Here is a 17,486-nt window from a genome sequence, read left to right as displayed (position 1 = left end):
TTTTTATTAACTATAATAATAATATACAATTTTGTGAAAGGTAATTCCGTTTTTGTCATTATAATAAATAAATAATCGATATTGTTATACAAATATATGGAACATGGAAAAGAAACTATTAAAAATAATATATATATTCAACAGTTAAAAATATATTAAATTGCTTTAATATAATATTTTGTACATTAGTTATTAAAAAACGTGTTTTTTACAAAGTAAAAATATAATGAAATACATATTAATATTATTTGAAAAGAAAATTATTAACACATTTATTAAAAAATATTATTAGTGTTATTTTATTTCTTGATTTAATAACAAATATAATATTTTTTTATATTTAAAAGACATTTAACTTAAATGTAAAATTGTATAAAATATTAAGTGTAGATGCTATGATTGACTTAAGAAATTTATTTTATAAAGGCATTTAAAAGTTCAGATATATTTATCTATTAAATTCATAACTATTTTATTAATAATTATTGCAATTCATTAGATTTTTTTTTGTATATTTAAGAAGATATTCTAAGGCTTAGTCACAATTATATCAATCTTAAAATAATTTATCTAACCGCGTAAACACACTACCCATTTTATTCTCCACAGACTCTCTCTCTTTACTGTTTGATCTCGAAGAATGTGAAGAAGACTGAGACTCTGATAAAGTGTTATGCACAGGTTTCGTGGTTTCCCAAATGTTCATGGCGAATTTCAATTCCGCCACGAGAGCATCCCTGAACGTTATCTGTAAGAAAAATAGAATAAGTTAACAAACGCGGTTTATATTTATGATGTAATAAAAAAAGCTCTCGGTGAAAGCTCCAGTAGTTAGAATTAATGAAAGCGAGACGATCTTCAAACAAGCGCCATTTGTAACTAAGAGCATGTTTAATCTTTGATATGCGCTTAAATAATTTATATAGTATGTATGTATGTGCATATATGTATAAAGTATTTCTCCATATGTATGGTAAATCACCGCAAAGATTCGTCATAAATGTGTGCGTTTGCCCTTTGACCTTCTTGGGGACAGGAGGTGTTTGATCTCAGAGATGAAGACGTTGTTTGAGTTGTTGGATAATTTAATTTGTTTCTGTTTCAACTACACATATTTGTTCATTTACATACGTACATATGCATGTAGAGATTATATTATTATTTATATAAATATGTTCTAAGCGTGTCTCGTTTAGAATAATATTTTAAAATTAATAGTATATTTTTTAAATATAAACTGAAAGTACAAAAAGCAGTATAAATTAACTGAAGTTTTTCAATATTTATATTATTCTCTTTAAAATAGTCTAAACTTAAGTTAAAAATGCGATAGATTATAAAGTTTTAGATGCTATGTTAATTAAAAATAAAATTAGAAAAGTGAATCGCTGGCAAATGCAAAGAGATGTTCTACCTTTAAAATAAACACAACGTTTTCAATATAAAGAAATTTTATAAATTACCCAAAAACAAAGTCATATATATTAAAATATACTGGTAAAAGTATTTTTAATGATGATAGAGAATCTTTGCGGAATGATTCTGAAGAGGCAAATAAACAATCAGTAATCAAGAAAGAAAAAGTTTTGTATGTTTCAAAGTTGGCTAAAAACAGAATTTATTAAAAAAATATATTAATTATATTTTCGTGTTAAGTGACGAGTCAGTATAAGATAAGAGCGTACGGCCCGCACGCTCTTATCTCTCACTCACTCTCGTTATTTAACATGCGAGCGAGCGAAAGGGAAAGCATCCCATCACACGCGCCTGGTATATATGTACATATGATATTTAAAAAATCTGTTTCCATTACTATAGTACTAATAATTGTATGCTTTCATTTGATACTATTTTGTATAGTTATACAACCGATATAACATTTGCATAAATATTTTATAAAATTCGCTAATTCACATTTTTTTATGACATGAAAACGCAGAGTGACAAAAAATTTAAACAATTTGGCTAATGTTACATGTTTTTAATTTCGTAACATTTTTCTGAGTTCTCGTTCGAATTTTGTTAAAATTTTACCAATATCATAAATTAACCAGATTAAATATTTGACTCTCCGATTTTTAAGCTATATGATTTTGAAACAAATTTTAAATGTGATATTTATTAGTTTTTAATTAAAACGAGAAACTAGAGTAAAAAATAGTTTGATACATATTTAATCAAAAGGTCGTTAGTGCCTTACAAACGGTTTTAGGCGTGTTTGTATAAAAAATTAATACAAAATAATATCGCATGGCTGGCGAAAGTTTTCCATGGTAAAAAAAATAAGACACCCGCTTCGAAAAATTACGGAGAAGGAAGAAAACTTAGTGAATTAAGAAAGTTTCATCGGGAATGGACGCCGAGCGAAAAAAACGTTATTGAGAAAGTTGTTCAGGGGGTCGAGCAATAAAGGTCCTTAATGATCTTTTTGATAGAAGCTAGGATCGTTCGCAGCCGAGGGCCTTTGCTTAAAAATTAGTTTTTACACGCGGAAGTATTAATTAACGGGATTTCGTCGGGCACAAAGGGTCGTCCAATCAGGTGATGATTTCTTTAGCTGCTCTTAGAAAATCGGAGGTCAAACTTGACGACCTGTCAAAATTGGGTGAGGGGGACGTTCCATTAGGTTGATTGGGAAAGAATGGTTAATTTGATTAAAAGTTTGGGAGTAGAGCAGGAGATTAACCGAGATTAAGAGTGGTACCTTCTCTTCAACGGCGACTTGTCTCACGTTCCAAAGAAATTCCAAGATGGCTATGACGAAGGCTATACCGCAACCGCATCCCAAAACCACGAACACACCACCGACGTTATCCAAGCCAAGTTCAGCTGCTGAATCGTCAGCAGCTGATACATCATCCTAAAAAATAGTATATTTTAATTATTCATATTTAAAATAATTTTGTGTCAGTATAAACCGCACGCCGTACGAGATGTTTAAAGTTAGGTAAAGAGGCGCAGAAAGTTTAACCTTAATCATAAATTTATTACTAACATTTGCAAGGAATGGTAAATTTTTGGATTAAAGGCAGGAGAAAATCCATTAATAATAAAGATACTGATGCTGATACAAGATAATGGGAATAGAACAAGAAAATAAAAAATAAAATTCCTCTTATTTATCTTAATGATTCACAAGAAGTGTGATAAATGACTGATAAGTTTGATTCGTACAAAAGTTTTGTTATAGATATAGTATGAAATCATGTAAATTAAAACGTTACATTGCAACTATGCATTCTAAATACATTGGTAAAGAGAGCTTATTAAGCATAAACATACGTGAAATAATTGTTTTGTAAAAGACAAGACCCTAGCAATTAAGTTAAAATTTACATTTAGCAATAATTGCATTCAAGCAATTTTTTAAGCGCTGGATTCTAATATGCGCTGATGAATATTCAATAATAGCAATTTTACTTAATTAATAACATGAAAACGAGTCTATGAGTGCGACAAACTATACGCCCTTACCGCTTTATACAACAAAATTTACGGTGTGTTCAACCAATGTTTTCACAGGAAATGAGACCGCACGGGCGGTAGGGTATACCTAAAATATTTTTTAAGAAATGTTATTGCAATACTCAAAAGGAAATAAGCCCACTATTAAGAAAGCTAAGAAAATCATTAAGATAATATAAATAATATTTTATGAGTATTTTTATTCTGTATAAATTACAAAAATCTTTCGAAATTTTAAATAAATATTTTTAGAGGTGGAAAATTTAAATCAATTTGAAAAACGTAGACAAATTTTGCCAATACCTCTCCTAAGTGAAAAGGGTAATAACGTTAAATGAAAAACAAGATAAATACTTGGACCTACACTTAGACTTCAAGCTTAAATTAAATATACATATTTTAGAACTTAACGCCATTGCGGCCCTTGGACCGATATTTAACAGAAAAAGCGCGCTAACTATATATTTTTTTTATTTATAAACAATTAATTAGTCACATTTTAATATATGTTTGTCTGGTGTAGAATAACACCATTAATACTATTTCTTCTAAATTACAAATTGAAAAAAAAGCTATGAAAATATTATGTAATACGTTTTTTATACTATAGATGCATATTCAATTTTAAATACAAAAATAAATCACCAGATCTTTAAGATTACCTTTGCTATGCAATACAACCTTGGACAATGCCCATCAAGCGAATGTCGTTTTCTAAAGGCGTATACCTATTTCGCTGTTCTAAAACATAAGTACGTCTGTTGCATGCGTATATTACATGCTACTTCATATATGATAATATTTTAATATATTTTTTTGCGGCTTTACTTGTCGTAATATGGTTTAAATGTCCATCATAAGACCTTGAAATTCAGGTATAAAACGCTAGGTAGCGTCTAGTGAAGTCACGTCCTTGTAGAAATTAATTTTACGCCGCAAATAATAATTAATAGTAATAGCGATCGAATCTGCGGCAAAGTTTGAGTTGCAAATTGGAAACTGCGCACTAAATCAGACTTGACTGTGCGATACAAAGTTTTGTTTCCAATTAATGCTCAGATATACCGTGTGTGCGGTGTGGTGTAGCGATTGTGTGGCAATGCGACTTTGTGAGAATTTTATTAATTAGTGAACAAAGCGAGAAATTTGTATGTGTGTGTGTATGTTGCACTTTTGAAACTGCGAGATTTGCGGGTGTTCAAGTTTTATCATAAACGCGACTTGAGTTCCCGAGGGACGGTTCAGAATTGGTGTTGTTTGTCACTTGAAAATAATATAATGTCACTCGTATACAAAATGAAGAAAACGATGCACATTCTGAGAAATAGTTGTAATGTATGTTTCATTCTTATGGTATGAATTTATTTTTAATATGCGTTAGATGTGACGTGAAGAATGAAGCTTGGAGTATATTTTAATATTTATTTTCTTGCAAAGAAAGACTTATTTATATGATTGTATGGTAAAAGAAAATCACAATGTGATTTAAACTCTGTAGTCAATATTAAAAATTAAATTGAATATTAAAAAAAAAAAAATAGTGAAAAATATGAAATTAATACATACTTTGCATACACCACCGCCATGCATTTCTTTCCACCATTTTGTCTTTAAAACATGAAGTTTTCCTTCTTCTTGCATTCTTAGTACTGCACCACTGATTTTAGTACGATAAGGAGAATCTGCAATGTAAATAAAATATTTTACGAATTATTTGTATTCCTGTTTTTAAGCTTCCCATTGCTTTCCTGGTCATTATAAAATATGTGTCAGAAACACTTCCTACACAAAATATGTTTTTAGTTGTTGAATAGAAAGGCAATGAGAAACTTAAAACAAGGTTTTAGAATCGTAATATGCTGCGCAAAACGAAATAAACAGAGGCGTAGACAAAAATGTTATTACATGTGGCATAATTTCATTTCAATAAAAAAAAAAAAATAGCTAAAATAAACCCAATTAGTATTTCATTCGAACAACACGTTGGTAGCCAAAATAGTAAAAAATAAATAATAAAAAAATGCATAGAAATAAAAAAAATAGACAAATGCGTTAAGTAATTTAGTCGTTCGGACACTACTAAATTGATAATTTGTTTAATATAATATATTTTTTTTAAATATATGTTTTCTTATTTTTCTATATCACAATTTAAATATCTGTATAAAATATGCAATTAAATACATTTTTAATTTTTTTAGTTGAATTCGAAAATAGCTTTTAAATAAATTGATACAAAACACCAAAACCGTTCACTAGTATGTTCACTACGTAGAAGTGAGATGCTTACTGTCTGAAAAGAATTACATTATTAATTTATTTGTATTCAAATATATTTTTATGTTAATAAATACAATTTAGAAATATTTGATAATATTATAAAGGAGCAGATTAAAAAGTAATTATATTTTTTTATTTATATATTAGTCAAATATGTAAATAACATTGAACTAAAAATTTGCCAATAATATAAAATACCTAATAGTTCAACGTTTTATTTTATAAAATAAATAAGCGTAATATAGGTTCAAAATATATGTAGTCTATAATATAATACTATACAAATAAAAAAATGTCATATCTTATTAAATTTTTGGCAAAAATCTTATTGTTTTGTTATTAAACATAAATTTAATATATACATATGTGTATCCTTTATATTTTAATACCATCTTGATTCCAAATTTGGGGTTTCGATACTCACTCGGCGGCATAGCAATGCCGTATCCCTTTGAGTCTAGCTGACCGCCAATTTGCGTTAAGTCGCAATTCCTCTCCATCACATATTCGATGGACGTAGATTCCATCAGGAAGGCATACAGTCTCTTCCCCTTGGAGACCCTTTCGACGCCGTCAGAGTTACTGGTGACGAATACCGAGGGCCTGGTGCTCTCCATTGCGGCCCACATTCGTTTGTAAGTCGAAAAGTTCGAGTTCTGAAACAAAGGGCACGAGTTAATTGAGATTCTTATCGTCGTTTCAGTTTAATCTTATTGTAACTGTACTTTGACATGTATTATTAGCTTACATCTTATCTAAAAAAAACGTTATTTTTAGAGCAACATGAAATATATTGGATTTTTTTTCGCATCTCAATGATATGAAGTAAACATATCTTCAGATCCAGAATCAAGTTTTTGAAGGTATTCCAGTGATACAAGCTTTTCCCAACAATAGTGAAAGCATCGAATAAGTGGCAAATTTATTTATTTGCAAAGATTTTCTCGAAATAATAATTTCGGAAATAAATTTATATCATCAGCAAACATTTCACAAATACAAAAATATAAAAAACGCAGTAAATGTTTATTTATTATAATGGGTGTAGTTCATAAGCGTTTTTAAATTAATATTGGGCAACGAACCCCCATAATCGAGGCGCCGATATTTCGAAAAATTATGTTAAGGGATAGATTTAGACAAATTTTAACTTTTTTTATTTTGTTAATTATTAAACAATTTAAAATAGTACAGATGGGTTGGCGAAAGTGAAACTAATTCTTTATGACTTTTTAGGCAAATTCAATCATGCTTACAAGCCAAAGCAAAACCTTTCACTGGATGAGGGAATGATTCCATGATTAGGTACACATTTTTTGGATATTCAGTCCTATGTAAATAATCAAATATGCAATATTAAATAGAATTGTTTACGAGTCGTATAACGGTTATATTTGTAATTTCAAATTATACACCGTAAATGCAAGATGATTCGTAAACAAGGTGATGAATGTATTAAATCGATATCTGGACAAGTGACATTGTGTTTATGCTGACAATTTTTATAATAGCGTTTTACTCGTAAAATATATATTTTAATGGAAAACAGAACTTTGTGGAACTATCCGGAAAAATAGGGGTCTGCCAGAAACCCTTAAAAATATAAAATTAAGGTACCTACAGATGAAACATGCCAGAAAAAGTGAAATGCTTATCGAAATTTAGAAAATAAAATTTAAAAATGATACATACTTTTCATAACAGTCAGATGATAGACACGAGAAAAACAAACAGAACGACCAGCTTTATATTATATAAGCCTCAATGTATTATTGACTGTAATAAATATATGAGGTGGTAATCGCAGCGATTAAAACAAAGTATTGATTATACTTAATATTTTGAAAAACAATGGAATAAACAAAAAATGTTGTTTTTTTCATTTATTTCAATGTGCATTGTTTTATTTGTTCAGTGTCATCAAAATTTGAATCGTAACAGCAAAATTAAATTTAAAGATTTTCTTTTGAGTAAGGCCAAAGGATGGATGCAGAATTCAGTGGAATTTATCGCTTCTGAAGATATTTTACCGGTTTCTATCATATTTTGTCGTGCCTGTGGTGTCGATCCACCAGAAAGACTTTCGGATGAGTTGAAAAATCATCAGTCAATAATAATAAAATGTGGGGAGTAATATGTAAAAATAAAGTGTAGTGTTTGTGCATAGTGAATACATGTGCAGAAGTTGTGAAATTTTTCTTCATATTGATGAATGTTTTTATACGTATTACTCAAAATATATATATTGAAATTGATAAAAATAGTGTTAATAATAAAAATAAATAAAAATAAGGATATAGTGTAGTTCATAAGTGTAATTATAAAAATAAATGTGATCGTGACAGTGGTACGCTGAAAACGGACGCCGAAAAATTTGGTGAGTGCAATTTATATTATATATTTAATTGCTATTTTTTATAAATCGTTTTTAACAAAAACTCATAGTAACATTTAGACATATATATTATTAAATTATAAAAAACTGGTTTATAACCATCGTGACCATTTTCAATTTACTCTAAATATTAGGAATGAAAAGAACATATTTATTCGTTCTTGATTTTATTCCTCAGAGAATTTTTAAGCGCAATAATATTTTTTTTTATATGATTGAATGACGGCAATCAACTAATACGGCGATAGTTTATCACAATTGTAGCTTTTTTCCCCTAATTTTCTAATCTGTGAATCATTGAGGTTTTCCAAATGGTGCGGAAATATCAAAATAACAAACACCCGGTAAAAATGTACATTAATGGATGCCATTTCTTGAAAGTTCTTTGATTAATGTGTTATCTAATTTATCTACATATACCGAAACGTTTTTACTTTTTACTTTTGAAATAATATACAAAATTTCATGTAGAAAAACTTTGTTAATTGCTGTGCTATCAACCGCAATATTTCGATTGGATTGATTTTATGTTTACTTAGCCAAACAGTTTGATCCTAAAATTAATTTCTGTTAAAGGAGTGTTTTATAGATAAAATAAATAATTCTGATTCATACATTTCATAAAAAAATTTATGTGCCTGAAAAAGGCGATGGTTCATTCTTTGAATTGCGACGCAATGGGATAAAACGACTCTTTTTAAAAAAAATTGCAAAAAAATATTATTTATTTTTTATTTGATATTATGTAGAAATAGTATACTACCAACTTTCATTAACGTATAGAGGCAAACTTGATAGTATCCCAGTATTTTTTTAATAAAAGAAAACGCACGACGCCTGTGGACTTGTATACGAGTCCACGGGCGTTAAGCTGTTAAAAACGACCATGACAAAATACCAAGGCAACAAACTATATAACATGTATTTATATCTTAATGTTTATTTATTGTACAAATTGAAGAGTATAAACCTTTATTATTCAACTAAAACTTAAATACTGCACAAAAAATTGCTGCTTAAAGTAAATTATATTTATTATCGCGCAGTGAAAAAAAATTAGACAATATCTGATATAACGGAATAAATAAATTAAATTGCAGTAGGTAAAAATTAAATTAACTATCTTTAATACACTTCTTTAAATATTTTGTTGTAATATGGCACGCGTAAGCCCAATGCATCATAACGGGGTAGGCAAAATCAAAACATCTGACCGAAACAACAATTAATTTATTAATGTTAAATTATTATACGAGATTTAATAAAAAATATGGTGAATACTTTTTTTACGAACAAAGTAATAAGCTTAGATCAAATTAGAATTAATCTTATTTAATGAATTATTCTTGGTTAGCAATTTATGCATTTAGCATTTCTGGAAGGGACTTCAGCTGCTTTGTCGTGGCCCTCTCAATGTCGGGAATGGTGGCCAAATGTTTTCCTTTAAGCACGGTTTTTATTTTTGGGAAGTAGGATTTTTTTTAAATATGTATATCTATATAATATACACTAATTCTGATCTCTTACATACGAAAAAAATTGAAAAACACTATGGTCTATATGAGATTCAAACCCAAGTCTTTTAGGTCAATAGTCAGCGACATATACTTCTCGCTATGATGCTGGTTATAATTTAAGTTTATAGGATTATTGCGGTAAATAGACAACTGGCATTAAAGAAGCGTTGACTAATTAAGGAATACCTACACATTAATTTAAGATCTATTTTATTAACTATCGATAGTCGCTAATGTTATTCAGAAACGATCAAACCTTTAAATATACTATTATTTTTAAGTTCATATTTAGATCTACCGGTTTTAAAAAAAACGGTATTTTATAGTCATATTATTTAATAATGTAAGGACAGAATTTATGTCAGGAGGTTAACTATTTTGATAAATACTATGCTAATAGACTTACTTTGAAAAAGTTGGAAGTTGAACCACCGTTCACAGTTCCGTATTTGATTTTGGTCTGCTTGGCTAAGTCTTCTGCACTTTCAATAGTTGCATCCATTCTTTCATTGGTCAAGAAAGCTGCCAAGTTAGCAGTGTAAGACGATATCATGATCAAGGTGAAGAACCACCACATTCCAGCTACCATTCTGGTGGAGACTGCCCTGGATATAAAAAAAATGATCAGAAATGGAGAAACAAAAAATGTAAAGGTTATTGGTTAATCCACATGCTTCTATGTTAGTAATACTAGGTTAAGCGACACAGATTTTTTAATAGCTTTCTAATATAAGTTAAACGATTAAAATATATACAGACCTTTGAGCTGAAATTGAGAATTAAATAAACTAATTCTTAAATTTATATAAAAATCCATAAATTTATTTGTGCTCTATCTTAGAATATTCTGTTCAAACTATTTTACTATACTTATTATTTAACAAAATATTAGTTGCGTATATCTAAACTAATATAAACTACTCGTCGATGTTCAAAATTTGAGTAGTTTATAATCTCGATTGCATTCTCAAATTTAGAAATCTCCGCTACGATAACACAGTAGTTCTAAAAGACTAAATTTTATCGATAGAACATTTGTCATACTTAGGCAGGATGTCAGATCCTTGCTGCAGGAAACTGCCCATAGATAACCACATGGAGTTTAGTAGTGTTAAAGCGTTCTCCAATTCTTCGGGTTCGCTGTCGCAAGGATGAGGGTTGGCCCACTCCTTTGGGGCCATCCTGATGAAGAGGATCCAGGTACCAAGTTAAAAAAAATCAAGACGATAACACAACGAACGGACATTTTTAGGTATAAAAAGCAAAAGGACTATGTCTAGGCTTTATTCAATTAAATAAACCAATACTTTTTAACAGGATATATTCTTGTTTTAATTTGTAAAGGACGCTGACGAGAGTACGATAATTTCTGAACTTATAATCTATATAAATACAAAATAGTGCCTCACAATAAATTTAAAGAATTAATGCATTTACGTAACTTGTATACTTAAAAATTTTTATGATCGTGATGTTTTATAATATTGTGTCATTTAATATTTCTCTCATAAAAATATGAGATACAATCTAATGAATTATTGTTGTTTTATCTGTACAAAAGTAAGCCATTAACATTATTTTGATAATATTTACAAAAATATTAAACAAATATACTGGAATAATAAGTCTAGAATGCAAAATTAACGTTTATCAGAAAATATTATTGTAAGATTAATAATAATAATTTTAATGATATTTTCTTTCATTGGAATACAATAATAAATACCATTGTTCTAGAGTAAAGTATCTATTGTAGTTAATTTATTGTGAGACTCTATGTGTATGATATAAAATAAAATTAAAACACACAATCCTGAAAAAATATACTGATTACATAATAACAAAAGCCTAGACTTATTATTTAATCTGTTTAAAGTGATAGGGGTGGAATTATGACATTGCTTCTCAAACATTTATAAATTTCTCAGCCGCTAGATACAGGACTCCAAAATAAAATTAAGCAAACAAACAACGACAAGGCAAGAGTAATATTTGGTAAATACAACACTTAATCTTATTAGGGGGCTTTATAGGGTTTACGACACGAATTATATATTAATGTTTTTTTTTTGAAGGATTAACAATCGGTACTCTCGTGGCAGCGTCCCTTACTTGGGGAGAATATCACAACCAGCGCCCATCAGAGAACCCATTGAAAACCAGAAAGTGTTTCGCAGTTCCCAAATGTTCACCAGATCCTCGTCGTTTTTGTAGCCGGGTCTGGGGTTTTCCCAGCTCGTCGGTGACATCCTAGTCATTATATCTTGTTGAGGTTATGTTAGCAAAATAGAAAATCTCGGAAAGTTTAACGTAAAATTGTATAAATAAAAACCCTTAAAAATTTACATGGTTAAAATCTTAATATATCATAATCAAAATAATTGTGTGATATATAATTATAAATAGTATGAGATAATTTAAAAAATCGTATCATAGTCATATTGCTTTATGCTATATTAAATTATTACTTACATTAACCCTTTAAAATATTAAAAAAATAATATTAAATAATGCATGTTATATTAATAGGCGATTGTTTCCAAACTAAACACAATGTTAATATTATATTTTAGAAAATCAAATAACGTTCAATGAACGAAATCAGATATTAATGTATTGATACAGCTTTAATATTATATGCTCAAGGTTTCCAATGAATAGTTTATTGAAACCGCTAAGATTTCACTATTAAATATTTACCAAATTAAGTAGTTTTGAATTAATTATTCAACGTGAAGCTCTTTGCTTGATAATAATAGTTTTTAAGTAGAATTTAAAAATTTATTTTAGAAAAGCTTTCTTTATAATTATTTGTATTTAGATTAAAGTTGAGTATTCAAATAATAAATATAAGTATTTTTAACTATTCATATATACCTCTTAATTTTATTGTAGGTCTCGAATTATATTTTTTTGAGAATAAGATCCGTTTTTTTAGTAGCGCTTTTTAACTATAGAAAAAAAATACACAGCGTTTTTTGCCACTAAAAAATCTTACATATTTTATTTATGTATTAATTTATATTAAAATTTTATAAAATAACCTATTTATAATAAAATATTATAATCAACTTGTAATTTAAAATTCGCGAGACGTTGTAAATCAATATTCTAAAGTTTTTAACCCTTAAAGGTCAAAATGTTTTTTGAACGCATAAAGGAAAGGATATCTTAATAAATTTAGGCTAAGATTTATTCAAAATAACAACTTTTAAACCAAATAGCTTTCAGATTGTTTTCTTTCAAATAACCTGTTTATATAAATAATAAAAAATAATTTTTCATACTTTTAAGTTTTTCAGACTATCAAACGCTGTATTTATATAACAAAAAAATATATTACAAATGAACTTAAACTTATTAAAAACTAAATAAAATAAACTTAAGTAGCTTTTTGTATTGTCTTATTGTTGACACCACAAATAAACAATACTTTCCCACTAGATAATTGAACTTTTTATTATCTTAATTGAATTTTTTTTGTTACTGTTATCTAGCTTCTTTTAATTTACTGACTTTTAATTATTATATTTAATACATACATATCTTTATTGAAATGTTTTGTGAATTCTACAAATACAGCATTGTGTTTTAAATTGTTGAATATACAAAAGTACAATTAATTACAAAAGTGATTTTAATTAAAATTGTTATTTTTAATATTTTTTGATAACATAAAAACTTCCGTATTTACAAATTTATCACAATAGTCATCTTATAAAAACCTAAAAATTCAATTTGTGTTAAGTTAGTGTATCAAAAATAAATTTAACATAAAAAAGCATTTTTGTGAATTAGGATAAAAAAATATTTTAAAGGGAATGTTCTCATGATTTGAAAAATGATAGTCTGAAGTACTTATTGTAAATTTAAAATCACATATATTTATATATAACTATTTATATATTTTTTACATAAAAATTATAGTATTTAAAGTCACAAATTTGTATAAAAACAATATTCTTTATTTATTAGGAAAATATATATTTATCTTTAGATTTATCTAGAGGTACGTTTCAAATTTCAACAAACCCTAGCGTGAATTGTGTTCTATCTATTGCAAGCTATTTTTTTATGAATGCAAAATCTGCTTCAATTTTTTTTTAAATTTGCAGCGTAAAATATTTATTAATTTATTTATTTAAATTAAATTAAGATCATTATGACCCAGTGGCTAAAAGTGAGCGGGGGAACGCCCCGGGCGGCACTTGCTTAGGGGTGGCATTGTTGCGATGAAAGGACCGTGAATGTATTATGCTTTTTAAACCGAACGCCATAAAAATGTATATTTACGAATAGCTAAGAGCAAGAAAACAAACAACAATCAACCAAATGCTGATTGTATAACCCGGTTGGGTATAAAATACCGCCCATATAGATACACATATTTTGGCATAGAGAATGCTCGGCTGTGTTACTTTAATATTTTATTGCCAATTCACATTCTGTACGACACGTTAGATCATAGCGTCTTAGAATATGGGTACATTGTCTGAGTAAAAGAAAAGCGAAGTACTTTTTTTTGTTGGAAAGAATTCGTATTTTTATACTAGTGAATTTTTGCTAGTATCGTTGAGATTCAATTCATTGTAATGTTAGTGTAGCTTTTACCTAATAAAGTTAACAAGGCGTGGTGTCAATATTATGCGATTTATAGATTGCCCTAGAGCAGTGAAATGCAAATCATGGGTCACTATATATGTAAGGATTTTATACTAGTAGGACAGCGAAATAAAATTATTTTATCAATATTTATATTTAATTTCTGTGACGGCAGCAGGCGCGAACATGTGACAGTACTAATAGTTTCCATTTGGAATGCTATGCGACGCGACGCAGGTCGCATACTCTCTCAGTCTCTTAGCGACTGCCGGACAATTAACATGCGATGAAAATGCCATGTGCCGCGTTCATTGTGATTTTATAAAATAAATTTTGAGTTCCTTGCAAGCGCCTATCTCACATTAAAATTATATATTTAAAGTAGTTTACATTAATATTTATATTCACACACATAAATAAAATGGTGTTTTAATCAGATCTCTAACAAGTCAAAGAATTATACTTCTACTAAGTTGACGATTACAAAAACGTCTTCTATCGGTTGTGACAAATTTTTAAACGAAATGTACTTTATAAGTATTTAAAAACTTGTATACCATCTGTGTACCACCTTTGTTTAAATGAATATAAAAACATAATTTGACTTACCCTCGTAAATAATATAATAATAAAAATATAACGACAAAATCCTCTGAGTTGCGCTTACACGTTTTATAATATGTATAATAATCCAAACGTTTCGCATAAACTGCCTTTTTTAAACACGAAAATCCGAAATGTAAATAAAGCCGGATCGCACATTTTTTTCAAGGGTCAAGTTTGGAAACGACCGCCCTCATGAGCGCGCATTAAAAATGTATTCCAAGGTCGACAATTTTCAAAAATTCACGCGTAATTACCTGGCCAAGATGAAAAGGAGTAGCGATACGCCCAGATAGGCGGTGCCCATGTAAATCCACACGTCCAGCGAGAGGGGCGAAAGGAAGGAGAAAAGGTCAGGGGGCTGCTTGGCGGGCTTGCTGTACAAAATGCTGATGCCCAAAGTCATGAAGGGCATCGTAAAGTCCACAGCCGATTTGCGCTCGGACGTTATGGTCAGGTCGCAAATGGCCAAGTCGGCCCTCTGAAACGAGAAAAAAATGTCTTGAAAAAAAAGTATTGTTTAATTAACGAAGCTAAATGGGGGTTGAGGGTGGAAACTTTTTCGCTAAGGCAGAATTGAGTCGTCCAGTTTGGATACTTGTTTGTTGAGAGACGCTAATGGACTATTCTAAACTCGTGGTATGCTAAGTAACTTATTTTTTACTCATTTAGAAATTCACAGGTTGTGCTAGAAAATATTTTAATTTAAAATCATATGATATGTAAACAATTCTGGATCTAGCACAGAAATTTAGAGTAACTAAAAAGGGGTAGGAAAAAATGATGTCATCTAGGTTAGCTATCTGTATTATGCTAGTTTAATTTATATGTGGGGTATGATAATATTATTCATTACTTAACGAACTTAGACAAACACACATATTTTATTACTAAGTATGTGTTTTTTTAATGTATTATAATTTCAATCTGTCTTTCAGACTTATCATCTAAGACAAAAAACGCAAAAATAATCTACTTGGAAAATCTAGATATTAGTAATTTTCATACATACTCTAACTCTTCCAAAAATTCCCTTTATATTTCCTTACTTTATTGTATACACTTTATGTGTATTTATCTTACTGTTCTATCAATAATTATAATATAATTTATTTTTTTATATGGCTATTATAGTATGTGATGTGTACTTTGAATGGAAAATCGACGATGTTAGAGAGCATGGGTGCCTTTATTATTCGATATCCTATGGGAATTATTTATTATTCTATAATAACTTATAAATTCATTTTGTAATCGAATTTTTACTATGTTACTCTTTAATATTTTATGAATATTATTATGCCGCATGGTAGTTGCATTTCTAAGCAAATTTACATACTTTTATTACCCGTCAGGCCTGAGCTCCTACCTGGGCTGTCGCGAATGACACGGTTGCGTTTCTAGCTTCAATAATCAATTTAAATATCCAGATAAGAGATAGAAGTGCTAATATGCAATATGCAGTATATATTGCTTCATAGAGTCCACGCGTTTGCCAGTATTTCTCAAATTTTGTATTAGTAATATTATAATATAACTATAATATTACAACCACAATAGACAATTATTAAAAATCATCCACTGTTACTAAAAATATATATAAATATATTCCATATAAACCCTAATGTTTTTTTAATTTACATTGTGTTTTGGAGATCGAAATTACTGATTTTTATATAATTTTAATTCTGGTCAATCACCACAGATTAGGGTTTTCCAAATTTTTTAGTATTGTGAATGAATATCGTGATAATTAGTTGCACTAATTAGTGTAAATATAAAAACATCTTCAAAAAATAATGAGCTACTTCAGCTGACAGTAAATATGTATAAAAAAAAAATAATGCCAATTAGGTTGTAATAACTACGATAACTCCTTGATTTTTTAATGAGTACTATGCGAGTTTAATATACATTTTTTACCATAGTTATTTATATACGGTGTGCTAATATTATTTATTACTTTAGGATAAATAAATGTATTACTAATTATGTGTTTTTATAGATTTTATAATTTATTTAATCCTAAAATAAAAATACTTAACGTATTATTAAAATTGAACACTTCTGATTTGCTTTTTGTTTTGCCATATTAATAATGCAAGTCATAAGATTAGTTTCAGATAGATTTTGATAAAAATAGTTTCTACCTTTACTTCTTAATTAAAAATGGCAGTTCATAACATAAATAAGAGTTTGTAAATATGTTTAGAAATCAATAGCTCCGTTATGATTTTTTATTTTTGATAAAACGAAGAGAATTACAAAATCTCTTAATTATTTATAAGAAATAAATAAACCTTGTAAATCTCAAGAAATCAAATATTTATTTGATAGAGACTTAAAGAAAATATTTTTTTTTATATATTTTTCATAAAACGTTTTTAGTTTAGGTATTTTTAATTTAACATTTGTGAAACTATCTTGTTAAATAGATTTTATAAATATCTCGAACTGATTCAATATGATGAGTATACAAATTAAAAAGTTTTAGTTAAAAAAAATCTTAGAGAAAATTTAATTTCTTAGAGAAGAATAAAATTTCTTTCAATATTGATAAAGCACAGAAAAGCATAGAATTATTGAATTCTTGGTCTATTTTTTCGTGATTCTGTCTTTGTAAT

General features: G+C 28.3%; 1 protein-coding gene across 12 annotated transcripts in view; it reads right to left on the bottom strand.

Annotated features, from left to right (window-relative positions):
* Positions 1-289: 289 nt before the first annotated feature.
* LOC148239559 (glutamate receptor ionotropic, kainate 2-like) overlaps positions 290-17,486 on the bottom strand; it is a 39,193-nt gene continuing 21,996 nt past the window's right edge. For 7 of the 12 annotated variants that reach the window (XM_088185941.1, XM_088185953.1, XM_088185948.1 and 4 more), the window contains exons 9-15: positions 15,120-15,343; positions 10,702-10,839; positions 10,064-10,262; positions 6,170-6,401; positions 5,032-5,147; positions 2,705-2,860; positions 291-748 (exon numbers count right to left, since the gene is read on the bottom strand). In XM_088185941.1, the coding sequence (XP_088042067.1) occupies positions 557-748; positions 2,705-2,860; positions 5,032-5,147; positions 6,170-6,401; positions 10,064-10,262; positions 10,702-10,839; positions 15,120-15,343 (1,257 nt within the window). In that variant the 3' untranslated portion in view covers positions 291-556. Of the gene's footprint in view, positions 749-2,704; positions 2,861-5,031; positions 5,759-6,169; positions 6,402-10,063; positions 10,263-10,701; positions 10,840-11,769; positions 11,908-15,115; positions 15,344-17,486 lie in introns of those variants that run through there. The other 5 variants (XM_088185988.1, XM_088185998.1, XM_088186012.1 and 2 more) reach the window with 4 other exon arrangements.

The sequence above is a fragment of the Plectrocnemia conspersa genome, unplaced genomic scaffold, assembly GCF_051122295.1.
Source record: "Plectrocnemia conspersa isolate PC_06_02 unplaced genomic scaffold, ASM5112229v1 ptg000001l, whole genome shotgun sequence".
Lineage (NCBI taxonomy): Eukaryota > Metazoa > Arthropoda > Insecta > Trichoptera > Polycentropodidae > Plectrocnemia > Plectrocnemia conspersa.
This window is presented reverse-complemented; position numbering and strand designations above follow the sequence as displayed.